The 27982-nt window shown below is 39.7% G+C and overlaps 1 protein-coding gene across 1 annotated transcript in view; it reads left to right on the top strand.

Moving 5' to 3' along the window:
• Positions 1 to 1950: 1950 nt before the first annotated feature.
• PDE3B (phosphodiesterase 3B) overlaps positions 1951 to 27982 on the top strand; it is a 63399-nt gene continuing 37367 nt past the window's right edge. The window contains exons 1-2 of the mRNA XM_081329986.1: positions 1951 to 3428; positions 26236 to 26286. Coding sequence (XP_081186112.1) covers positions 2427 to 3428; positions 26236 to 26286 — 1053 coding nt within the window. The 5' untranslated portion in view covers positions 1951 to 2426. The remainder of the gene's footprint in view (positions 3429 to 26235; positions 26287 to 27982) is intronic.

Raw genomic sequence — 27982 nt, forward strand, 5'->3', positions numbered from 1 at the left:
ATTGCTGAGGATGCTTTGGTTACAAAACTGGGTCTCCTCACATGGAGAGGGAGAGGGCCTCCTTCTGACCCATGCACTTTGCCTTCCTGCACCTACCATGAGCAACCTGGCCAAGGAGAGTGAGCACAGCAGCAGCAGCAGCAGCCTCGAGGAGGTAAGCGTAGCTGGGTGCCTCTCAGGCAAGTGGGGCTGGACTGGGTTGGGCTGTGGGGTCCTGGTGCCCTGGGAGCTCAAGGGCCGGGCTGGACACTTGCCCTCCAATGCCCAGGACTCCAGGCAGCCTGCGCCACCATATGGAAGTCCCCCGCATGGCCCAAGTGGGACGGCAAAGCTCCTCCGGTGGACCATGCCCCGGCGTCCACCTCAGTCCCACCCCCCTCCACTGGAGACCTCTGGATCCCCCCCACAGCCTGCTTCCCCACAGGTGTCCCCCGACCTGAGCAACATTGAGCTGGCCACCCCCCCACTCCCGCAGCCATTGACTTTGCTTGTCAAAAGGTTGCAAAAGGGGACACTGTGACCTTCATAAATATGAATCAGTTGCCAAGCATCTGAATGTAAATCACATGACCCTGGGGATGCTGCAATGGTCATAAGTGTGAAAAATGGTCATAAGTCACTTTTTTCAGTGCCGTTGTAACTTCCAACAATCACTAAGCAAACTCTTGTAAGTCTTGGACTACCTGTACTTTATCACTGTTTTCCTCCCCCCCCTTTTTTTGGTCATCAACTTTTTGACATCTTGCTAGGCGGTACTTGAATAATGCCATATCCTAAAAGTGGTACAATCAAAAAGGTTGAAGCTCCTGCCATTGTTAAAAGCATAAGGAACTAGCTCTGAAATAATGAGCCAAGGGGTTCACCGCTTGTCTAGTAATTTATTATATTTGTATGCTTCCCAGTTCTGAACGGGTGGCTCACAACAATCAAAGAAATTACAATAAAATCAATAAACAATAAAGATAAAAAATGGAAAGTGAAATAAAACGAGGGATCTCATTTTCTCTCCAAGAGGCTGGGTGAAAAGCCTTCCAAACAATAGCAGAACGGATATGAGTGGCGGGACTTTATTCGAGAGGGCAGGGCCTGACACAGAGAAGGCACACTTCCAAGGTCCCAATAATGACATTGTTTAATAATCGAAGAAATCCGGAGCGTGCCAACCTTGCAGGATCGAAGCGGCCAGGCAAACGCTATGCCGTTTAACTCCACTTAGTTAGGGTTAGGGTTAGGGCAGGGGTCAGCAACCTGAAACAGTGAAAGAGCCACTCGGAACCGGTTCCCTCACAAAAGGAAAAACTGGGAGCCGCAAAAAATGTGTGTGCACGCACGTACATGCACGCATATGCAGAACAGGGTTTGACTGAAGAGTGGAGCCAGGGCGAGATATGCACCCGCCCTGCATATTTGAATTGATTGGTTGAACTTTTTTAATCCCACTTTTTTTTCGGGACTGCACATGGCAGTGGACTGGGAGCCACAGGAGACGGCTGAAAGAGCCGCATGCGGCTCCAGAGCCGCGGGTTGCAGCATCAAGATACAGAGTCCCAGCCTACGTAGCTCAAAGCGGCCAGAGAGAAACCGTGCAAGTTCTCACGACTGAGCGGAAAGGGTGGGTATCGGAAACGATAGGCAGAGCGGGTGTTTTTTTAAAGCCAAGCTCCGCTTCGCAAGAAAGGCCAACCGGCGCCTGAAGACAGCATTCCTGTCCTGACAAGAATTAAACTTCCGCAAACTCGTTTTGAATTTGCACTAGCGTATTTCTCACCAGTCATAGGGATTCTTCGGCGAAGCCTTTCGCTCCTCCCCTTTCTATGGGGGGGGGAAGAGAGAGAGAGAGAGAGAGACTTTCTCCTCCTACGATTGCCTACCCTTTGTACTTTATGACGTATGCCCTGCAGGGCGGTCGGCGGGGACAAAAAAAAAAAAAAGCAGAAGCGAGCTCCTGCATTTGTGCCGTCAGCGGAGGGCGTGTCTTGAAGAGCGCGTGCGGACCTTGCTTGCCCTGGAACTCTGGGGGGGGGGCGGGGCGGCGGCGCGTTCTCTCCGTGCGAGCGGGAGAGAGAGAGAGAGAGAGAGAGAGAGAGAGAGAGAGAGAGTAAAGGGGGGAAAGAAGTACTTTTCCCTCTCTTTCTCTCTATCTCGTTTTCCCTCCCTCCGTCTTTTACCCACCATGCTCCGAGTTTGGACTCTGCGATCCCGCCGCCGCCGTTTGCGCTTCGGGAGCGAAGCTCGTCTTTTTTTGCTGGCTTTTCCCGGCTTTCCCTCTCTTGGGAAAAAGTGATGAAGAAGAAGGCAGGGTTGGGAAGTAGGAGAAACTGACCGAGCCCGGCTTCTTCTTCCTCCTCTTCCTCTCCCCCCCCCCACACCACTTCTTTTTCTTCTCCTCCTCCTCCTCCTCCTCCAGCCTTTCCCGCCCGACCACCATGAAGGACGAGAAAGAAGCCGCCGCCTCCGCTTCTCTCCGCCGCGGGCTCAACCAACTTCTAAGCCGACAGCCTCCGGCTCGCGGCTCTGCGGAGCCCAATCTGCGGAACGGCTACGCGAAGGGATGCGCGGCTCCTCCGGCCCCGAGCGGCCCCCTGCCGAACCTTCGGGCGCCGCTCCCAGCCGCTCCTCGCCGCGCTCTGCTCTTGGGTCTGGGGGCGGCGGCGGCGGCGGCGGCTCCCTTGGCGCTCCTGCCGTGCGCCTTGCTGTGGGGAGAGCGCGAAAAGAAAGCGGGCGCGGCTGCCAGCAGCGCCGAAGCCAGCGGGCTGTTGGCGCCGCTGGGGCTGTGCCGGTGCCTGAGCCCCCTCTTCAGCCTCGCCTGCGCCTTCTTCTTCCTCACCTGCTACCTGGCCCGCGACGAGCCCGGCGGCCCCTGGTGGCTTTTGGCGCTGCCGCTTTGCTGCTACGCGGGAGACTCGCTGACGCTGCAGTGGCTCCTGCTGTCCCGCCAGGCCGAAGCGGAGGAAGGCGTCCCTCGTCCGCCGCCGGTCGAATTGAAGATGCTGACGGGACGGTTGTTGGCCACCCTCGGCGCCGTGGCCGGCCTGACCCTTTGGCAGCGCAGCCTCAGACTCCGCCGCAGCCTCCTGGTTCTGGTGTTCGCCGGCCTCGTCTGGTTGGTCTCGCTCACCGGTCTGGGGTCTCTGCCTCCGCCCCTTAGGCCGCTGCTCTCCTGCTTCGCCGGGACGGCGGGATGCTTGTGGGCGCTGTTGGGAGGAGAGCGCTGCCTTTTCTCTTCTCGCTCCTCTTTGGGTCGGGGATTACAGCACCACCTCCAGGCTTCGCATCCCAAGTCGCCCGGCGGCGCCGAGCACAGAGTTCCTGTGATCCGACCCAAGAGGAGATCCAGTTGCGTCTCCTTGGGGGAGACTTCTGCCGCTTATTATGGCAGCTGGAGAACGTCCAGGAGACCTTCGTTGCCTTCTATTTCCAAAGAACAGGTAAGCCTGACTTTGCCCCCCCACACACACACACTTTCCCCCCCCCCCAAATAAATGGTTTTAAGGCACAGCGCCGTGGGGATGCTTTCTGCTTGAGCATCCTGCAACTCTACTGAAGAACTTGTCTTTTTCTGTTAGGAGGTGTGGGGTTCATTTTCCAGCCTGCGCGTGGTGGAAATTGTACCTGTGTAATTTGGTCAAGAGGATGCAGTCTCCAAAACTGAATGTAAATGTAATTGACTCGCTTAATTCAAATAGCCACCTTAGCCTGTTGCAAAAGTATAATCTGTGTACTGCACACTGATATTGTTAGCCTACATGCAGAATTTACTTTGTGCTATTTTATGGGACGTTACCTGAGTTGATAATTTGCAAAACAACTGCATTTTCTAAGCCAAACTAAACTTTTAAAGGACTTTGTAACTGCACACTATCTGATAGCCTTTATTGCTCAGGGCCAACTTAGTATACATTTTAAAATGAGGGCTACAGATTCTCAACAAGAATACAAACTAGATTAACATTGTCCTGTTGAATGCTATGAAACTAATTCAATATAACTTTTATCATTCCAAAAATAGGCTGATAAAAGGAGGAACAGTTGTGTGAAGTTTGTTCTGTAATATGTCTTTGGAGCTGTTCACAAGTACTCAGCATTGGGACAAACACAATTAATTTTGTTTTGACAAATAGGAGACAGATAAAGGTTTCATAATCATTGGAAATAGTAAGAAAGATAAAAGCCTAGGGAAAGAACACTGAGAAAGGTGTACCAACTGTGGAAAAACTAGAAAACATTTCTAAAGAAACCTCATCAATAGTATTGCTTTCAAATAGATTTAATTGTACTCAGCCTATTTTGTTAGCAGTAATTGTGTTTAAAAGAGATTATAACTGAGCCCAAAATTTCTCATGATTGATTCATACATTACTCATTATAAGGCAGATATATTACCTTACACTGAAAATATTAAAATTATACTATTACATGATAACCATCTGAAGTGAATGTTGTCAGTTGCTAGAAAAGTCTCATAGCTAATAGACTTGATTATGAAAGATTCCGTAATTTGAAAACTCACTATATGAAATAATTATCTATTAGTAAATAAAGGAAGCTTCTCTGCAATTTTGGATAATTTGAGTTTATCTTATGTACCATCATGGTTTTTTAAATTAATTTGTACAATAAGATTGCAATTCTGTGCATATTTACATATGTGTAAGTTCTAATGAATATTGAGTTTTATTCTGTACATATTATTGGACTATGCATTGTCAATATCTTCTTCCCTGAACTTTTAAATTTGAAGTTGTATCTTACATAGTAGATTTTTGGTTAAATGAATTACAACTGGAAGAATTAGCTTTGTATTTTTATTAGATGGAAGGAAAATTCTTACAAGGTACAAAATACAGTTGCAACTATTCCTTCTAAGATACAATATGTTTTCTAGTAGCCATTTATAAATTTACTGTTAATTATCTAATCTTAAATACATACTTATAAATATGGACTGCAAACAATACTTACCCTTTGAGCTTAATCACTTAAGACTAGAGAATTGACCTCAGTGAATTTTAATTAATATTATTTTTTTAATATTTTGTTTTAAAATATTTACATGAATTTTGGCAAATAAATCCATAACTGGTAAATGTATCAATTGTCAATTTTTTAAAAAAGGTTATCCTTCTTTCCTTATATAAAAGCCACCATTACAGATTAATATTAATTTAGATTAATTTACTATTTAAGATTAATTAAAGTTAATTTACTGTGTAATGTTATAAATACTAATATTTAATGTGGCAGTAACTTTTCCAAACATTTTGTTTCTTAAAACATTGGGTTTTTGATCAGTACAGTATAAGAAATGTATATTCTTAAAACAATTTGGATTTTATATGAAATATTTAAGTTATACTTTAGCAAAATATAAAACAATAGACATTCTTTAATTCAGGAAAGTACTCAGGAAAGACAGGAAAAGTAGATTAGGTCATTATTCAGTACATCTTTAAACCTTGAGACTTTTTTTCTGAAAATTGGACAATGATAAATCATTAAAACACAGATCAAATAATCCAAACTGGAAAAAGGTGTTCTGTATACAGTCATGAGTGAAACAAATAGGACATCTTGTGTGCTCTAATAAAAATTTTTCTCAGTGAAAGTATTTGTTGTTTACATGAGACTACCTATATGAGGCAGTATATTAAGAATAGTTTTGGGTATACGGTACTGATGATGCCTGAAAAAATAAAATAGTTCACTTCTCATTTTTTGGAACTGCTGGTGGAAGCTTTGAAAAAAAACATGCATGCGAAGGAGTTTCTTTTCTAACGTCACACCTGCCATAGGAAAACAGGAAGTACATCTCATTTGTGAATTATACTTCTATACTTCTAATTTTTCTATTGCAAACATATAGTATATGAAGCTTGTACTGACAGAACATCCCTTTTTATGCTTTGTATAATACTAATAGGAATGAGCTGTAGAAACAAGAATTTCGTTCATTAATATTTCATTAACTAACTTTAAAAGAATTATCTGTTCCAATAATAATATGCATTATAGCTTTTCTAATCACATTATAGTCTGAAAAAGCCAAAAATCTTATAATAATCTTATTACGGGTAGCATATATCATTTGAAATAGTTCAACAAAATATGGTAGTGAAATTTAAGTTCAAATAATGAGAAACCATTGATTATTCTGTAATTCAGAATTTCTTTTAAATTATAATATCAAGGGGAAAAATTCAGAATTTGCAAAAAAAGTTCCTACTTTCAAGGCATCACATATTTTAGAGTATAAGGTTTCTTTTTAGATTTTTAAAGTCATTTCAGTGGGTATAATATGGTGTGAAATAGGTATTTCCTAAGATGAACTTCCTAGGCATAAATTTAAAAATACTATTCAAGTAAGAATTATAGAACTGAGATTTTATTAAAAACCTGATTCATTCATCTGAGCTTGGTAACATCTTCTTTGGAACAGACTAACATTCCATGTAAACATTCTAGGCGTAAGGAACCAAGAACAACACAATGAATTGCTCACAGTAGTTTCCTTCTTGCTTTTTGCCCATAGATAGGAATCTTGCCAGACTAAAGCATATCTGCATAATTATCAGATTTACCCTATGAAGGTTTAGGGAGGATCCCTCCTGGGCCTTTTTCTGTACACTAAGCACTCAAAGCTAGCTGATTTGCTTCTTGCTCTTTGGGAAAGACAGCATCCCACCTGCAACTCAGTGCTAGATTCCACCATAAAAACACGTCTCTTAGAATCAGCTCCTTTCCTTAACTAATTATCCAGAAACTAAGGAATATATGCACGAATCTCAGGTTAGCTTTTTTATTTTGCAAGGCGTGGGCATTTTTAAAAGCAGACATTGTTATTACATACTTCATTGCAAAGACTGAGTTGTCGGACAGTATGGTTGAATACATTTTTTTGACAACTTAAGGAAAGAAACTTGTGTAAATGTGAGAGCTTTAAAAATTGATATTGTTTATGTCAGGGATCCCCAACTCCCAGGCCATGGACTGGTATTGGGCAGTGGCATGCCAGAAACCGGGCCATGCAAACGAGCGAAGCCCCATTTGCGGGATGCAGGCAGCAAAAAACCCTCTCTCCATGGAACAAGTCTCCGGTGCCCAAAAGGTTTTGTAGGCCACTGGTTTATGCGATTAACAATATAAATTTTTAAAGCTTGCACATAAACAAACTTTTTGTGTAAATAATAATATTTTACACAATAGTGTTTTTTACAGAAAAATAATACGATTATTCTGTATCAAAGAAAATGTATTGCAGCACTGTAGAAATGAACAGGTATATCATTTAGTCCAGTGCTTCCCAAACCTGGGTAAATTACTCCAAATTGGATAAAAGTATTTTTTTTTCTTTTGGTAATGACAACAAGCCCTTTACTCGATCAGAGTAGGGACATTTAAATTGACTTAAAAGTGTTTTCCTACATTTTACCTACCTTCTGATTAGCAGTTTTGGGTAATTAGGAAAATGTTTGGGAAGCACTGATTTAATCAGTTGAAGCCTTTAAGGGTTTATTAAATCATGGATTTAATAAACCATTTAACATGCTGCATTACTTTGTTTATTTCTTACTTTATTCCACATTATTTCAGGAAGCAAGTATGTTAAGCCTGATTCCATGAACTTTGAACTGTGAATTTAATTGCTTTTTCTCCCTATATTACAACAAATTAATTTGTCAAAATAGAATGCATTGTAGCAAAGTTTCCACCAAGTTATTTTTCTTCTATGGACAGCAAAATGATAACAAAATGTCATTATGATATATCATTATAACAATTGTCTCATCCAGTGAACAAGGAATGCAGAGGTAGTTTTAAACAGCTCTAGCTGTTTAACAGCTTTAACAGTCAAAAAGAAATTCTGTCAACGAAACATGCTTGTTAATATATTCAATGATTGTAGTCATTCTATGCTGCCCGTGCCATGTTTTCTGTAGTTGTTTTTTAACCTCCTTTGCAACATACTTTCCCCTCATAACTTTCTGCTGCTGTTATTCCCATTTAAGCCAATAATTTAAATAAATAAGGATCAAGAAGAAGGTTCCATCCTTATTTGGAGGGGAAACATTGGGCATTCCTGGCTATACAGCTGCTGCTTATTCAGGTTTTTGCACATAAAATGCAAAGGTTTGCAAGAGACTGCTAAGCGTATTCAATAAGCATGCATAGAAGTCTTCCCATAAGTGGGAGCTTCTCATACACCCCAATGCTCAGTTCAGAAGAGGTTTCTATGATTAGTTGAACATGCGTAAACTTTAGAATATAATGTCCAAAGGACTTTATTATTGTGGACTCCTCGGGATTGTTATTGAAAGAGAAAATTACATGCTCTTGCCCTTATCACAGTTTAACTCTTACAAAGATAATAAATTGATGCGTGCTAAGTAATTGGCATGTCAAGTAATGCTTTAGTTCCCTAGAGTGCTCTTACTTAGGACTGAGATACTTCGGAAGGAGTCCTGAAGAGGACTTGGAAGGACATGAATTGGGGTTGACAGTTTTGGATTGGATAGTGTGATTACCATGGAGTCTTGCGGAACCAGGTTCCAAAATGAAGCTGAGCACCATCCCACTGGCTCTAATCCCTTGGACTCAGGGTCAAGCACCCTGACTTTCTAGCCAGTTACATCTGGTTTTCTTATGAAGAAGTGGTGGGGAAGGGATCATAGGGTAGGTTAAAGAGCTGCTCACAGATTGTTGCTGTGGGGAAAATAGGAGGAAGGTGTGTTGGATATGTTTGTGGCCTTGAGTTATTTGTAAAAATAATAAAGGTGGGACACAAAGACATACTCTTTTAAGAAGATAGATAGTATAAAATTGTTAGTCCGTGCGGTTTTCTTGACAAGGGTTTTTTTTTGGAAGTGGTTTGCCATCGTCCTCTTCCTAAGGCTGAGAGAGAGTGACTGGCCCAAGGTCACCCAGCTGATTGTGTACCTTAAGACAGGACTAGAACTTCCAATCTTCTGGTTTTTATCATAGTGCCTTAAAGTCTTTAACCAAACTGGCTTTCCTAAAGCAGTTCATAATAATAATAATAATAATAATAATAATAATAATAATAATAATAATAATAATAATAATAATAATAATAATAACAACAACAACAACAACAACAACAACAACAACAACAACAAACAACAACAACAATAATAATAACAACAACAACAATAATAACAATAACAATAATAATAATAATAATAATAATAATAATAATAAATATCCAGGCTTATTTTTCTCAAAATGAGAAAAACAAAACAAAACAAGGGCCTCCCAGAATGACCATCTAGATATTAAACAAATGCATTCATTAGGAACTGAAACATTTTTAATGCAACTAATTGCTGTGGACATTTGAAAGATGCATATGAGGACCCAGATTGTTGGGGGCAATAAGCTGACTCTGTAATAATGCCGCTGGGGGGGGGCGAAAGCCCTAATAAGCAGGCATATACATAGAATGAAGGCTATTGCTAAGCACATTGGTTTGTGCTTAAATTGTAAACCGCCCTGAGTCTTCGGAGAAGGGCGGGATATAAATGGGATTAAAAAAAATGTGCTAGGAGAACAGTTGTCACCACTTTTTAAATCGTATTTCTGCGCAGCACCTCAGGCGCTCTATTTCTCTCTTTATTTTTTTAGAGAGGGATCAGCTTTGAGTGACTTTTAATACAATTGGTAAGGAAAGAGCTTTTTTGGTTTTGGGAGACAGATTGGCCCTTTTGCAGCTCATTGGTTATGCTGTTTTGATGGCTATCACTGAGGAGCAGGGCAAAGTTAAGTACAGGTATTCCTCCTTTCCCAGTGATTCTTATTAAACATGTTTTTTTTCTGTGCATCTGTTAATTGCTGGAACACACATTGATGGATGCTAACAGCTGGCTGGCAGTGAAAAGTGAGGTAGTCTGAGCTCAGAGAAAGTTTTTGAGTCATGGGTTGCCTATATGAGCTATTGGACATAACGCGGTAGGTTTTCTATAAGTAAGGCAAAAAACCCTGCAATTCACGGGTACTATATTTCAGAGAATCTGCTACTGTTTATAAAGGCAATTCCAAAGATAGGTAGGGTATAGTGTAGTTTGGCCTCTTTGGGTTTATGCTCTGGGATCTAATGGAGTTACATTGTCTTTTGCATGCTTTCTAAGCTTCTACTTGGCTCAATAAATCCAACTGAAATATACTGTAAAATGCTATCAGTTTTGTATTGATTTTTTTTAACTGGTATCGGGGAAGACATGGGAACTGCTAAATAGGTCTGTGTGAAACTTTGGATGTAACTTTGAGTAAAGGCTAACGTGTTTTTTTCAAGTCTACTCTGGTACCTTTCTCAACTGGAGAAGTTGAGGTTGTTTTTAGCTAAAGCACTCATAGTGTTTTATCATTCCTGGATTCATCTTAACGTTTTAAACCAGCAGTCACTGTTTCTAAAGTCACTAATTTATACATTATGTTTTTTTCCTATAAAACCGGCTGTGATATTGTAATATTACAACAATATTATTGATTCGTAGTAATTTTGAGAGACAACCGAGCAAATTATTTCTTTTTCATATTCTCTGCACTAAGATTTTTCCAGATACATGTTTAGATAGGTTTAAGATGTCTCTTCAAATATATACATCTTTTTGTTTTTAATATTTAATAATCACATTAATGAAATATAGAAATCAAAATATTGGTATTAACTATTAAGGATGCTAAAGGATGCTAAGGTCGGTTAAGGGTTAAATGTTGCAGCTTCTATACTTCTGTATCTTTTAAGAGAAACAGGATGTAGTGACTGTACTGTCAGGCTCCTGGGCTGAGAGCAAACAGATGAGGAAGTACAGGGCAGGCACTCCAGTTCTTGTTGTCGTGGAAACTTTTTGCGTCATTCTACCCAGCAATTACCTTATAGTGCCTTTATTTTTGATAGTGGAATCAGTTGAACTTGACTGTAATGAAGGAAAGTTGGATTTCAGATGTCGCTATTACAATCTCATTTTGAAGACATGGCTTTATTGGAACAGTTTAGAAAATAAATATTTAGGAACATATTGCAATTTAAACCACATCTGTAGCAGGGTGGATTTGATTTAAGTCAAGTTGATTTAAATCACGATTTAAATCATGATTTAAATCACCAGTAAAAAAGGCTTGATTTAAATCAACTCGATTTACATCATAATTTTTAAAGAGCAGCTGTCATCTCTGTCCCACAGCGGCTCCTCCTCTGACCCGCTTTTGACTCACCGACAATCCCATTCACTTTAATGGGACGGCTGGTGATGCAGCAGCGATACAAGAAGATGAGGGACGTGGCGGGCATCAGGTGAGTGGATGCCCGCTAAAAGGTGCTGCCATGATGGGTCTGAAATGACAGGTGCTCTTTAAATGTAAGGACTTATTCTTGCTGGTAGTTAGAATCTTTAATATTATTATTTGCAAGCAAAATGAAAGTTTCCTATTTTGAATAATAACCTGTCAGATTAGTAAAACAGCGAGATCAGAACCGATTTTAGGTTAATAGGTTAATCACACATAGTTGGAGAACTACTCAAATTCTTTTATTTAATTAAAACACTAAGAGCCTGGTACAGATGCATTTCTCTTAAAAAATATCATACAGTTTGTAGTGTACATAGATTTGCAAAACAATGGGATAAAGGCATATTCCTGAACTTTGTTTTATGGTTTATCTCATGGTTAGTGTGAAATTGTGTGAATACGTCAATGCAGTGCATGTTATCTCAGCTTGCAGAGCTTGGATTCATTGAATGAGTTTACCAAAAATGTAAATATTGCAGAATATACAGCCTCATACTACATAACTAAGCTCCATTTCATGCTGAATAAACTAAATTATTAATGTATCTTAAATAAAAAAACTATATTTAGATAGATTTTTTTTACTCCAGAAGCATTTTATTAAAATAAATTTGTTAAAAATTTAAAAAATCTGATTTATATAAAAAAATCCAATTTAAATCAAAAATCCTGTTTTTTTATTTTTTAAAAATCATCAATTATTATCTACCCTGATCTGTAGTGAAAAACATCTGATTTTGAATGGATGCCAGTTTGTCCTTTTTATTGATAGTGACAAAGATGATTAGCGGACTGGAAACTAAAACATACAAAGAACAGTTGCAGGCATTGGTTTAATGAAGAGATAGCAGTGTTCCAACATCTCAGAGGTTGCCACAAAGAAGAGGTAGTCAAGCTATTCTCCAAAGCACCTGAAAGCAGGACAAGAAGCAATGGATGGAAACTAACCAAAGAGAGAAGCAACCTAGAACTAAGGAGAAATTTCCTGGACAGCCATTTGTCTGAAATGGTATAGGGTTTCCTGCCTGAGCAGGGGGTTGGACTAGATGACCTCCAAGGTCCCTTCCAACTCTATTGTTCTGTTCTGTTATTCTGCTATATCAAATAGCCGCCAAAAGTAACTTTGCTACCAAAGACCAATCCTTACATTTACAACCTTCACAGGCCTGAAGTAAGATCGTAAGTACAGTCACAGTTTTACTTTATGATCCCTTTGCTTAACAACTGAGTTGCTTCTCCTAGTTGTGGTTGCTGAACAAGGACTACCTGTAAAAGTAAACTGAGTCAAATCTGTTAATTTTGTTCACTTTACTAACTTTTGCTGCAACCCAAATAGTCTATGCTCATTTATGATTGTTTTGAATGGATTGTGAATTCTGTGAATTCTTCTGTTTACATTGCTGTTTTGCTTTATTTATGCCTATTATTCCACATGTTCTTTGTTCTTTCTTCAGTCATCCCTATAATTTCCTATTAACTGTTCCTCATTATTTCTTATTGCTACTCTCATATTTCTCTTAAATTCCTACCCCCAAAATGGAAGTTTTATTGAAATTTGTAGAAAGTTTGCTTGAAATTGAATCTCTTTCCTCCCAGGGAAATGCAAAAGACAGGTTTTGACATTGCTGAAGGCAGTTTTAGATATAGCTAGGAAAGTATTCTGTATTGCCAAATAAAGTATGAAGGACTCTCTTAAGGGTTACATTTTTCTGTGTGGACCTAACACATTACATGTGTTAATTAATGCAGGGTATGTTTCTGTTTTAATGCAATTATTTATATCCCAGTTTTCAGGATAATAGTTCTTTCAAAAGAACAGCAGAAACAATTGTTTAAACAATAACAATAAATATTCTTTAAAATATAAACTTCAAGCATCTTTCCTACAAGGCAGTGTGTTGCTTTGAGCTAAGGGAAAACATCGGCCACTGAGAGACTCTTCTACTTACACCACCACCATCCCGTATTCAGGGGACCACCTACAGCAGGGGTGTCAAACTGCCGACCCACAGGCTGGTTGCATCATGCAGAGGCTGCGCCCACCCCAGCTCTGGCAATGCAAAAAAAGTTGTGATGCATCAAAACACGTCACGTGAGGCAGTGAGTTTGATACCTGTGCCCTACAGCGTAATTGGGGTTACCTAGCAGCTTAGCGGTTGTTAGGCATATGGTGTTAGCCTACAATGTTGGGTTGAAAATATATTAACCATAATGCTATGTCTTTAAGTTGTTAATTGGCCAATGGGTGTGTAAGTGTTCTCATGGCCATAAGAGGAAGCTAGTAACTAGCTTCTCTCTCTCTCTGAATTCACTGCTCTCTACTATTACTGTTTTTGCTCTGCTGTTGGTTTACTACTGTTGTAACCTGAACTGTGTATTGACCTCTGGACCGGTAAGAAGACTTTGTAGTTTGGATTACTCTTTGGACTGTCGCTATTGTGTATGACTTGGACTGTTTATTTTTGACTGTGCATTTTTGTTTTTACACCACCTCAAAGTAAAATACTTTTTGCTTTTACAAATCAGTGCACTCCTGTGTGTGACTCTTGCTGCTCTCAGTACCCTTCCTTGTCTGTGCAACTCCTTGGTAGCACAAGGAGACCTCTGCACAACAAATTCCTGAACAGCGGTTTTGTTTTATTTTAATTGACTGGTTTTACCATTATTGCCCCTTCATGGATTACTGCCTTGTCGTGGTGAAGGGGCTTGCGTAATTCAATGAAGCTATGAGCTATGCCGTGCAGGGCCACCCAAGAGGGACAGGTCATAGCAGAGTTTTCTGACAAAACGTGATCCACTGGAGAAGGAAATGGCAACCCACTCCAGTATCTTTGCCATGAAAACCCTATGGACAGTACCAAAAGGCAAAACGATATGACGCTGGAAGATGAGCCCCTCAGGTCGGAAGGCGTCCAATATGCTACTGGGGAAGAGCAGAGGGCTAGTACTAGTAGCGCCAGAAAGAATGAAGTGACTGGGCCAAAGCCGAAAGGACGCTCAGCTGTGGATATGTCTGGTGGTGAAAGGAAAGTCCGATGCTGTAAAGATTCTTTCTCCATAGGAACCTGGAATGTAAGATCCATGAATCAAGGAAAGCTGGACGTGGTCAAACAAGAGATGACAAGACTAAACATCGACATCTTAGGTATCAGCGAACTAAAATGGACAGGAATGGGTGAATTTAATTCAGATGACCATCAGGTATACTACTGCGGGCAAGAATCCCTCAGAAGAAATGGAGTAGCCTTCATAGTCAATAAAAAAGTAGGAAAAGCAATACTGGGATACAACCCTCAAAATGACAGAATGATCTCAGTTCGAATCCAAGGCAAACCATTCAATATCACAGTAGTCCAAGTCTATGCCCCAACCACCAGTGCTGAAGAGGATGAAATTGACCGGTTCTATGAAGCCCTACAGCACCTTATAGAACTAACACCCAAAAATGATGTCCTTATCATCATGGGAGATTGGAATGCTAAAGTAGGAAGCCAAAAGATAACTGGAATAACAGGCAAGTTTGGCCTTGGAGTACAAAATGAAGCAGGGCACAGGCTGATAGAATTTTGTCAAGAGAATACGATGGTGATAGCAAACACTCTTTTCCAACAACCCAAGAGACGGCTTTACACATGGACATCACCAGACGGTCAACACAGAAATCAGATTGACTATATGCTCTGCAGCCAAAGATGGAGAAGCTCTATACAGTCAGTAAAAACAAGACCAGGAGCTGACTGTGGCTCAGACCATGAGCTTCTTGTTGCAAAGTTTAGGCTTAAATTAAAGAAAGTAGGGAAAAGCGCTAGGCCAGTCAGGTATGAATTAAATCATATCCCTGTTCAATATACAGTAGAGGTGACAAATAGATTTAAGGAATTAGATCTGATAGACAGAGTGCCTGAAGAACTATGGACAGAGGTTCGCAACATTGTACAACAGGTAGCAACCAAAACCATCCCAAAGAAAAAGAAATGCAAGAAAGCAAAATGGCTGTCTGAGGAAGCTTTGCAAATAGCTGAGGGAAGGAGGGAAGCGAAAGGCAAGGGTGAAAAAGAAAGATACACCCAATTGAATGCAGAATTCCAGAGAATAGCTAGAAGAGATAAGAATGCCTTCTTAAATGAACAATGCAAAGAAATAGAAGAAAACAATAGAATAGGGAGGACCAGAGATCTTTTCAAGAAAATTGGAGAGATGAAGGGAACGTTTCATGCAAAAATGGGCATGATAAAGGACCAAAATGGCAGGGACCTAACAGAGGCAGAAGAGATTAAGAAGAGGTGGCAAAATTACACAGAAGAACTATACAAGAATGAGCTTAATGTCCCTGATAATCACAATGAGTTGGTCACTGACCTCGAGCCAGACATCCTAGAATGTGAAGTGAAGTGGGCCTTAGAAAAGCTGAGCAACAACAAAGCTAGTGGAGGTGACAGTATTCCAGCTGAGCTATTCAAAATCTTAAAAGACGATGCAGTAAATGTGCTACACTCAATTTGCCAGCAAATTTGAAAAACTCAACAGTGGCCACAGGATTGGAAAAGATCAGTTTACATTCCAATTCCAAAGAAAGGCAGTGCCAAAGAATGTTCAAACTATCGCACCATTGCACTCATTTCTCATGCTAGTAAAGTTATGCTTAAAATTCTACAAGCTAGACTCCAGCAGTATGTGGATCGAGAACTACCAGAAGTACAGGCAGGATTTCGAAGAGGCAGAGGAACTAGAGATCAAATTGCTAACATACTCTGGATCATGGAGAAAGCTAGAGAGTTCCAGAAAAACATCTACTTCTGCTTCATTGACTATGCTAAAGCCTTTGATTGTGTGGATCATAACAAACTGTGGCAAGTCCTTAAAGAGATGGGCATACCAGACCATCTTATTTGTCTCTTGAGAAACCTATATGCGGGCCAAGAAGCAACAGTGAGAACTGGACACGGAACCACTGATTGGTTCAAAATTGGGAAAGGAGTCCGGCAAGGCTGTATACAGTCACCTTGCCTATTTAACTTATATGCAGAGCACATCATGAGAAAGGCAGGGCTAGATGAATCAAAAGTTGGAATTAAGATTGCCGGAAGAAACATCAACAACCTAAGATATGCAGATGATACCACTCTAATGGCAGAAAGTGAAGAGGAACTAAAGAGCCTCTTGTTGCGAGTGAAGAAGGAGAGTGCAAAACTTGGGTTGAAACTAAACATTAAGAAAACCAAGACCGTGGCATCTGGCCCTCTCAATTCCTGGCAAATAGATGGGGAAGAAATGGAGGTAGTGACAGATTTTATTTTCCTGGGCTCCAAGATCACTGCAGATGGGGACTGTAGCCAAGAAATTAAAAGACACTTGCTCCTTGGGAGGAAAGCCATGGCAAATCTAGACAGCACACTAAAAAGCAGAGACATCACCCTGTCAACAAAAGTGCGTATAGTCAAGGCTATGGTCTTCCCAGTTGCAATGTATGGCAGTGAAAGCTGGACCATAAGAAAGGCTGAGCGCCAAAGAATTGAAGCCTTTGAACTATGGTGCTGGAGAAGACTCCTGCGAGTCCCTTGGACTGCAAGGCGATCAAACCGGTCAGTCCTAGAGGAGATCAACCCTGACTGCTCTTTAGAAGGCCAGATCCTGAAGCTAAAACTCAAATACTTTGGCCACCTAATGAGAAGGAAGGACTCACTGGAGAAGAGCCTAATGCTGGGAAAGGTCGAGGGCAATAGAAGAAGGGGACGACAGAGAATGAGGTGGCTGGATGGAGTCACTGAAGCATTAGGCGTGAAATAAATGGACTCCAGAATATGGTAGAGGACAGAAAGGCCTGGAGGAACATTGTCCATACGGTCGCGATGGGTCGGACACGACTTCGCAACTAACAACAACAACACTATCAGTCTTCACTCATTTCTCCAAGAGAATGTGTGTATGTGTGTGTGTGTGTGTGTGTGTGTGTACTTGCGCATATACACATGCATGCATGCACTTACGCTTGCTTGCTGTCCTTAGTATTCATTCATTCATTCATGTATAGAAATAATATCTTCACTTTATTGTTACAAATAACTCAAGTTATGAACTATCCAACACACCTTCCTCCTCCCATTTTGTCAACAACAAGCACCCTGTGAAATGAGTTTAGCTGAGAGAGAGTGACTGGCCCAAAGTCACCCAGCTGGCTTTCATGGCTAAGGCAGATCTTGAACTCATCACGGTATCCCATTTTCTAATCTGATGCCTTAACCACTAGACCAAACTGACTCTCTGTTACAGTAGCTATATTTCTATTGAACCTGGAATAAGAATGTGGCAAGCATTTATCTGGAAGAGGGAAACTATAAGAAGCTGTTTTCTAATCACTGGGATAAATTCTACCAATTGATCATTTCTTTTTTATTCAAAGTCTAGCATGAATGAGTGACCTGGCATGTAAAGAAATAATACTTAAATAGCCAGAAGCATAGTTAAAATTCAGAAATAAGCTTTATGATCCAAGTAAAGCAAATTAATAAGCTTTATTTAGATAGAGGAACAAGGAACCCCAAGAAAGGTAACAGTCAAAAATAATTAAAATAATTTACTTATTAAAATTACTTTAAAAATGATTTTGAGAAATTTCAGAATGTAAACACAAGATGTAAAGATGACTCGAGACACTGCAAGATGAAAAACAGGTGATATACGAGAAATTCCTTTGAGGCACATGAGAATGGGAAAATAATACATTAATGGGCTATTGCAGTGACAAAATGATAAGCTTCTTGGACAATTGGGAAATCAGGATTTAAATTTGAGCTAATCCAGCATAACAGAAGTGAGACGTTGGCAACAGTAGCTCATTCTTAGCTGCCATTTTGGATTCTCTGCCTGCAATATTTAGAGTTTGTACTGTTTATCACCATAAGGAACCAAAAGAGAGCCCCATTCTGGTTTTATAATATCAACCAGATTCATGTCAGCGTAAAACAGCTGAAAGCTGGAAGAAGTAGCAATTTTTGAGGAAACTATTGGGCCAAAAAGGTAAGATGTACCTAATTTCCTACCATCTCTTATCCCATACATTCACCTTTCCCATTTATTTTTAACTTAGCCAAAATTCCTAGCTATGTGTGGCTATTCCTGCAGTGGAACTAAGCAGTGAAAAATTCTTGATATATATTTCATTTTAAAAGTCAAGCACAAGGTCAGTGGTTCCCAAAGCTGGACAAAATTACCCAAAATTGGCTAGAAGTGTTTTTTACCTGATCACAATAAGAACACTTAAATCAACTTAAAGTTCTTTACCTTTACTGGGTAAAAAGGATTTTCCGATAAGCAGTTTGGAGTAATGAAGGAAAGAGTTTGTTTAATAAAAATATATTCTTTTTGTAAAAGTGTTTCTTTTTCTTTCTTTCAAAATAAACTTTAAAGATCTTTGCAGATTTGTCTTCTGAATCAAGTTGCTATGGTGTTATTGTCTTTGTTTGGTTAATGCTGTGCTTAGTTTCCATGGAAATATTTATTTACTGAGCTAGATCTGACGAGATGGTGTTAGCAGATCTGAACTATTTTTAATCAATAAAAATGTTGAATAAGATAGATGCCAAAACAACATTAAATGAATTTTGTCTTCTACATACTTTTTACATTTAACATATTATGTCATTGGATCTTCTTAACGATAATTTAGATTATCTAGGATCTAATCATCTACACTATTGATGCTCTACTCAAATTTTACATCTTGTAGGTTCTGAAGGTAGGCACATATATGCATTATTCTATTGTACTGAGCCTGCATTAAAATTGTAACTATCAATTTGAAGCTGCAATCCTTTAGATTCTTAGATGGAATTTACATATACATGACGGCAGTATCAATCTCTGACCTGTCTAAATGTCAATCCTGGGGAATAATCATATTAATTGCATTTAATTAACGTTATTTGATTAAAATTAAATTGTGTTTCAGGTCTGGCTGTGCAAACTTTATGGAATACCACCCCTCATATGCAATTAATGTCCAAAATTCAAAACCTAGCATCATTTGGAAAAATTGCTATAAACTAATCTGATGTTTTGCCTGCAATTAATTAATTGATATTTGTTACTGTTAAATTTGCTAATGATACTCTCACCTCTATTGTTTGACAGATAAGCATAACCTCAAAATACGCAGTTTACTAATAGTCCAATCAAAATGATGCTTATCAGTTCATTGATCACAGATCAGATCAAAATGAAGAGCAACTGAATGACAGAACATGAAAATTGGGTGGAATGTGAGATTTATTCCATAGGCTGAATCTTTCACTGATATGCCCTATGTGGCTAGATGACATCATTATCATAGGTCCTAAAACTCAGTCACACCTCCCCAAGAGAATCTACAGTTCTTGAAAGAACCACTTCAAGCAATAAAGGTGCTTGAATAGTAAAGTTGGAAGGGACCTTGGAGGTCATCTAGTCCAACCCCCTGCTCAGGCAGGAAACCCTATACCATTTCAGACAAATGGCTGTCCAGTCTCTTCTTAAAAACTTCCAGTGTTGGAGCATTCACAGGTTCTGGAGGCAGGTTGTTCCACTGGTTAATTGTTCTAACTGTCAGGAAGTTTCTCCTTAGTTCTAGGTTGCTTCTCTCCTTGATTAGTTTCCATCCATTGCTTCTTGTCCTGCCTTCGCGCGCATTGGAGAATAGCTTGACTCCCTCTTCTTTGTGGCAGCCCCTGAGATATTGGAACACTGCTATCATGTCACCCCTCGTCCTTCTCTTCATTAAACTAGACATACCCAATTCCAGCAATCGCTCCTTATATGTTCTATGCACTCTTTCTAGAGTCTCAACATCTTTTTTATATCGTGGTGACCAAAACTGGTTGCAGTATTCCAAGTGTGGTCTTACCAAGGCATTGTAAAGTGGTGTTAACACTTCATGTGATCTTGATTCTATCCCTCTGTTAATGCAGCCTAGCACTGTGTTGGCTTTTTTGGCAGCTGCAGCACACTGCTGGCTCATATTTAAGTGATTGTCCACTAGGACTCCAAGATCCCTCTCACAGTTACTACTATTGAGCAAGGTACCCCCTATACTATACCTGTACATTTGGTTTTTCTTGCCTAAATGTAGAACCTTACTTTTTCCACCATTGAATTTCATTTTGTTAGATAGCACCCAGTGTTCAAGTCCGCCCAGATCCTCCTGTATCTTAAGCCTGTCTTCTGGAGTGTTGGCTATTCTTGCCAGCTTGGTGTCGTCTGCAAATTTGATGAGTTCCCCATCTATCTCCTCCAAATCGTTGATGAAGATGTTGAAGAGCACTGGGCCCAAAACAGAGCACTGGGCCACCCCACTACACACTTCCCTCCATGTAGATGCAGTTCCATTGAGGACCACACGCTGAGTACGGCCAGTCAGCCAGCTACAAATCCATCTGGTGGTGATGCTGTCTAACCCACATTCTATCTCATCAAGTAGTAGGTTGTGATCTACTTTATCAAATGCCTTACTGAAGTCCAAGTAAATTATATCTACAGCATTCTTCTGATCCACTAATTTTGTCACTTGGTCAAAGGATGCAATAAGATTTGTCTGGCATGATCTGTTTTTGACAAACCCATGTTGGCTTTTAGTAATGATTTTGTTTGCCTCTAGGTGCTCGCTGATTCGTTGTTTGATTATCTTTTCCAGAATCTTCCCAGGTATTGAGGTCAGGCTGATAGGTCTGTAATTTCCTGGATCCATTTTTTCCCCTTTTTTGAAGATGGGAACCACATCAGCTCTTTTCCAGTCCTCTGGTAGTTCCCCAGTGCTCCAGGATCTTTGAAAGATATAGTTCAGTGGTTCTGAGATCACATCTGCCAGTTCCTTGAGAACCTTGGGAGGTAATCCATCTGGTCCTGGTGATTTGAACTCGTCTAGGCTGGACAGGTGCTCACTTACCATTTTCTTGCCTATCTTAACTTCTATTTCTATTCTGTTTTTTATGGCACTATTTTTGATAGGTTGGTCTGTTTTTCCCTTTGTGTAAAGACATGCAAAAAACGAGTTAAATAGTTCTGCTTTCTCCCTATTGCTTGTCACCTTCTTGCCACTTTCACCCAGTAATGGACCAATCATTTCCTTTACTTTTTTTGTTTTTTACATGTTGAAAGAAGCTTTTTTTGTTATTTTTGACTTTGGTTGCAAGCCTTAGTTCATTTTGAGCCTTAGCTTTCTCACTTCGTCTTTGCAGGCTCGGGCTATTTGCTGATATTCTGACTTAGTGATGTGCCCCTCTTTCCACTTTCTATACTTGTCCTTTTTATCTTTCAATTTATCAGAGAGTTCTTTATGCAGCCATGCTGGTTTCTTTTGAGAGCTGTTATTTTTCCTCTTTGTTGGTATTGTGCTAGACTGGGTTTTTATTATCTCACTTTTCAAAATTTCCCAAGCTTCTTGAGTTGTTTTCCCCTTGAGGATTCTCATCCACGGAATCCTTCCCAAGCTCTAAGTTTATTGAAATTAGCTCTCTTAAAGTCCAAGACTCTAGTTTGACTGTATTCTATTGCTTGTGCTTCCATAATGTTGAATTCCAATATTACATGATTACTTACTCCCAAGGTTCCTGTGGCTTCAACACCTTCTATCATTTCATCTCTGTTAGTGAGAATTAGATCCAAAATGGCTAATCCCCTAGTTCCCTTCTCTACTTTTTGGGTGACAAAGTTGTCTGCTAGGTTTGTCAGGAACCTGTTTGATCTTCCACTTGGTGCAGAGTTTGTCTCCCAGTTGATATCAGGGAGTTAAAGTCCCCCATTACTATTGTGATGTGCTTCCTACATACCTAGCAAAAAGTCCATCTATTTCCTCTATTTGGTTGGGTGGCCTATAGTATACACCTATGGCAATGCCATTTTTTTCTTCCTTTTATATTGACCCAAATGCATTCAGGTTTACAGTTTTCATCATTGTTGTGCTCTATTTCTGTAGAGATGTTGTTATTTCTTATATAGAGAGCAACTCCACCTCTTCTTTTATTTGGTCTGTTTCTTTTGAATAATTTAAATCCCTCTAGCTGTGTGTTCCATTTGTGGGTTTCATCCCATGTTTCCGTGATGGCGACAATATCATATCTGCCTCATTAACCTGAATTTCTAGTTCACCCTGTTTATTGCTCATACTCTGCATTGGTGTATAGACATTTGAGTCCTTTATAACTGACTCTGTTTTTACTTTCTACATGACCTGTGTGGTGCCTGAGTTCCCTTATTGTCTTACCACCTATTTGGTTAGTGCACTTTGTGTGGCACTCACTATTAGAAGCTTGATTTTGCTTGACAGCAAGGATGATATTCTTGTCCACACACACATCTATGTTACATGGACTGATAGCCCTATAGTTTTTAGATTGCCGGGGACAGGGATGTTCTGTATCAATTAACTCATTGTCCCCGCTGTTTAGTTTAAATATGCCTCCAGAAAGTCTGTGAATTTATAGCTGAGCAACTCCGTCCCCTTCTGTAGTATAGTTGGGCTTGCAGATGCCTCATCCAGAGATTCTATAAGCAAAGCTTCTGTGATTTCAACTACCTTATGTCTTTCTACTTCAGAAATGTCATAGAGCAGCTGAGATGACCATTCTGCAGACACTTGAGGCTCTTTCTGCAGGCAGAAAGACCAGGTGGGTTTGTGGACAAAGTTTCACTCAAAATCTCAAGAAATGGAGCAGCATGGTCAATTCTGAAATGGCTGGGATTGTAGTTCTGTTGCAGCTGCACATTTTGTTATGTCTTACCCACTAGTATTATCATCACTTCCTAAGCCAGTGATGGCAAACCTTTTAGAGACCGAGTGCCCAAACTGCAACCCAAAACCCACTTATGTATCATCGGGTGCTGGGTGGGCGTGACCCTTTGAGTGGGTGTGGCCAATTGGGTGGGCGTGACCCTTTGAGAGGGTGTGGCCAATTGGGTGAGCGTGGCCCATCGGGTGCGCATGGCTGCAGTGGTAAAGGCAGACTGGGTGGGACTAAAAAGTTCAATCAATCAATTCCAACTTTGCGAGAACTTTTTTTTCCCCACGAGAAGTTGAAATTGATTGATTGAACCTTTTTTTTTGTACATGGCAGCGGAGGCCTAAAGCAAAAAGGTTTTATAAAACCCAGCTGAAGGCCTAGGACAGGGGTGATGGCATGCATGCCCACAGAGAGGGCTCTGGGTGCCACCTGTCGCACCCGTGCCATAGGTTCTCTACCTTGGTCCTAAGCCATGTGAATCTGCTCTTCATCCATCTATCTTAGATGTTTTTTCTGGAACTTGGTTTCCTTTTAGTCATTTATCTTCTGTTGTGGAATATAGATAGCATCTTGTTAACTCAATCATCAGATGTCCTGACAGGAGAACCATGTACCTTTTGAAGTCATTTTCTTAGCTTTCAGAAAGACAAAGACAAACATCTCCAACATCCTGTACAGTTCTTTTCTGATCAGATGGTCTTTGCATTCTACCTGCTCCATTTTCTTTAAATAAATGCCAGCAATTTTGTACCCTCACATTCAAATGAGGACCCATCTTTTTTGTACTAACAAAATACAGTAATATCATGTCATTATCACTGAGTACTCTGATATTTATTGATTTGTTTTATAGCTGTTTCTTCAGGAATTCATGGTAGCTTACCTAGGAATCTGCCTTTATTTTATCTTTACCAAAACAACCCTGTAAGATAGGCTGAATTGAAAAAGCTAAGCCATCCAATTTCCATGGCTTGTTCATGACTCTTGTTCATGACAAGAGTCATGAACCTAGATTAAATAACAATGTCCCTAAGAATTACGTTTTGAGCACCACCTTGTGGAAGCTTGTAACATTTGAAAAGAATATCCTTGCCCACATCCAGAATCACAGAATGAAGCTCAAAGATTCACTAGTTCAACTTCTAGCTGTTGCAGGAAATTCAGAATTGTAGTGCCTCTAAAAAAATAACAACCCAGCTTTTCATTGAAAATTCCTCCCCCATCTTCCATTGAGTCCTTTGGGAATAGGGCGGTATATAAAATCAAATAAATAAATAAATAAATAATAAACAAACAAACAAACAAACAAACAAGGTTGAAGACCCAACACGCTCTTATTCATCTAAAAACCATCCTATGCCAGTTCCAGGTTCTTCTGCTTCCCTGAAGGCCCAAGAGGGTCAGGGCTATCTGTATCTCTGTAGGGGGTCTTCTTCTTAAGGCGGGTGCTATGACAGACACCACAGCAGGTGACATTGTTTCACTGATGGGTCCTGGAACATGCCCACTTGTCCAGTTCTAGTGGGAAAATGACTATCAAATCACTCCTCAATCCTTTCTTCTGCAGGTAAAAGTTATCTATTTCCAATTTCTCTTTATTTGATTGCTCTCTAGGCCCCTTATCGATGTAGTCTCCCTTCTCTGCATGCATTCTAATTTTTCAGCATGTTTTTTAAATTGCAGTGCCTAGAACCTAAACTAATATTCCAGGTGCTATTGACTAAAGCAGGACGGTTATGTCCTATAACCTGATGGCTGTATCTGATGGTCTGCTTGCACAATCTGACTGAGGCCTTACTCGCCATTAACGAGAGGGCAACTGTGGGCCTTGGATTGGATTGCACCCATGTGACCTCTCCCTTCCCATGGATCCCATCACTCTCCATGGTTAATGCTGAAGGAGAGGATACAGGAGAAAAATATCTATGGAGATTTTCAGTCATCCAGGTCATGGTTGTTCCAAAGGACAAGAGGAAACTGGACTTTCTTATTTTTCTTTCAAGATGTTTTGCTTCTCATCCAAGAAGCTTCTTCAGCTCTGACTGGATGGTGGAGAATGGAAGGATTTATGTTCCTGCACCTTTGGGACATACATGAGAATAGACATCTAGAGCAGAGGTCCCCAACCTTTTGGGCACCAGGGGCCGGTTCTGTGGAGAGAGGTTTTCCATGGACAAGAGGGTGTGTAGTTTTGTGTGCTACCTGCATCTCACGGATTGGGCTTTGTTTGTGAGGCCCGGTTGCTGGCATGCTGCGGACTGGTACTGGTCCACGGACTGGGGGTTGGGGACCCCTGATCTACAGTGTTATTGGGGGTCAGCAAGGGATGAGTTTGATCAAACACAGGCTATGGGATAAAATCAAGAGAAGAACTTTGAGCAGAGGGATATCGTTTCTAATGTTTTCTTATTTATAGCTATTAGAAAGACAAAGTGGACAAAAGAGTTTATGCTTGTGAATATTGCAAGACTGAGTTTGAAAATTATGTATAAATGATGAACATGTGATTGGTAAAATACATAAACTTCTATTGAAATTTGAAAAAGGAGAACATGTGAATGAACGATAAAGTGACAACTATCTCTATGCAAATAAGGTTCATCTGCCTATCCCATTGTCTCTAATTTATTTCTGAAATGGAAAACAATATTTTGGTGGTGTGGATCCTGCTAAATATCTATACTCTTAATAGCTTGGATTAAATGCTATAGATTGTTTTTTACCCTTTTTATTTTGAATGTGTTACTCTTGTAGATTGTATTTTTTATGGTTTTAGTGACTTTTATTTTGAATTTTCAATTATTGTTCTTATCTGGTATTTGTTATTCTTTGTATTGTTTTTTTTGTATTTTACCTTTTTGACCTGTCCAGAGTCACATATAGGCAGCTATATAAATTGAACAAATAAATAGTTTTTAATGAATATATTGAAAAAGTATTTACAGGAAAGAAATTTGTGAAATACAAAATTATTTAAATTACTTTTTAAATGAATTAATTATTTTCTAGGAACCTCCTTATCTTCACTTTTTATTTATTGAAGTGAAGTGCAGCAGCTAAATGCACCAAATACAGATGATTCGTAGAAGTATTTTTTTAATTTATAATTCATGACTTGAAGAGTTGAACGTTGCCAGATATGGACAGTTTGGTTATAACTTCCTGTTTTTTGGTTTTACAGATGATTCTTTGGGACTGGGATTTAAAGCAATGGTATAAACTTCATCATCAGGTCAGTACATATAAAATATAAAAATAATTCTAGCAGGAAAAAAATACCAAATTAATATTTGCCCTGTAAATAAAAATGTGCATCAAATAATGTAGATTCTTTCTCAGGAAATCTGGGAAATTTTTATATAGGGAGTCATTCTCTTTTTTCATGAATAATTGAAGCACAGGCAACTTCACCAAAACTTCCATAACACAAAAATATATTTTACCTATTTATATTCATAATATATTCATACAGCCCCTCCTTAAAATTGAAATGATTGTTGTCACACTTCATACATGGGGTTCATTATAGAGAGAACCAAACCTCTAGAGCTCAGCAATCAGGAGTTGTTTCAGCTTGATGTCACAATTGACATATTCATTGGGACTAGGATAATCACCTTTGATTCCCCAGGGTGCCAGATTTACAACCCTCAACACGTCATCCTTCTACCTGACCTGACAAATATGGAACAGCCCTGTGGAATAACCTGTTCTTGAGAGCTGAATGGTCACTTCCCTGATGGCTTTCCAGAAGTTACGATATTTCTTACTCAATGACTCTTCTCCTACTTCTGTTATGTGCATGGAAAATTTCCCCCTCCCCAATTCCTCTTCCCATCAGTTTCTTAGAACTGGAAAGTTTCTTAGAACTGGCCAGATTAATTTATAATTATGAAGTTCATGCTTCCATGTGGTGTCTTTCCATTTCACAGTACCTACTGCAAGACATGTATCTGGTTCTTTTATATTCCACTATTTTTTCCCTAGGAATTTGAAGCCTTTTAGCACCCCCTTGTAGATCAAGTGGATTGTGCTTAGATTGCCCATGAGAACACTCCCAAGCGTCATTATCAGGAAAGCCAGCCATCATTGTTAGATACTTTTACTTTTCCTAGTTTTTGGGAAAGGATGAGTATCATGAAAAGTTGGCCATACAAGGCCATAGAGAGCAAGGGTGAAAAGCATATGAAACCTCCTGAAGGAGAAGGAAAAGAAGAAGAGGAGCAGGAGATAATGAAGTTGGCAAGTAGTAGTAGTAGTTCTCTTGAGAGAACCATTAAGTCAACACAACTGCCTCTTCTTGTCTTGAAGAAAGTTCAAAACATCCAATGACTATGAAAGAAGAGGGGAAAAAGCTTAGGGTTAAAACCTTGGAGATAGATAAATATAACCCATCTCGTATCACCACCCTAGTTTTGATTGCTTTCAATGGTGGAATTTCATTTGCATATTGTTTTATTCTAGCCTGCCATAAGTAACTAATCTCGTTTGGTTCTTCCTGTGAGCTTTCCCATTCAGAAGTGGGCTTCTGATTAAGAGGACAATGTCTGGAAGGTCAATATTTCCTTAATATCTAAAGGGAAACCAGACATTAGAATCCAACGAAGTAGCATTATATATGGGCAAAATAAAGCAAGAATGAGATTTGTTGATTTTTTGTAATTAAGAATAATTTCAGGATAACTCTGAAAAATGAGAATTGTGCCTCAGGAAATGTGATGCAGAATAACTGATACGCTTCAGTATTACTTGTATAACATTCATATTATGTAGAAACAAATGCTTCTGTATCCTTGTAAGCTGTTTCATTTTCTAATGTTTAAAAAATGCACTTCTCTTAGAATGCCACACCCTTCCAGTTAAATACAGTTGAAAATAAAGATTTAAAAATATCTGGCAGTATTGTGCCAAAAATGTATACTATTCTC

This window comes from Vipera berus (genome assembly GCF_964194415.1).
Source record: "Vipera berus genome assembly, chromosome: 1".
NCBI classification, from domain to species: Eukaryota; Metazoa; Chordata; class Lepidosauria; order Squamata; family Viperidae; genus Vipera; species Vipera berus.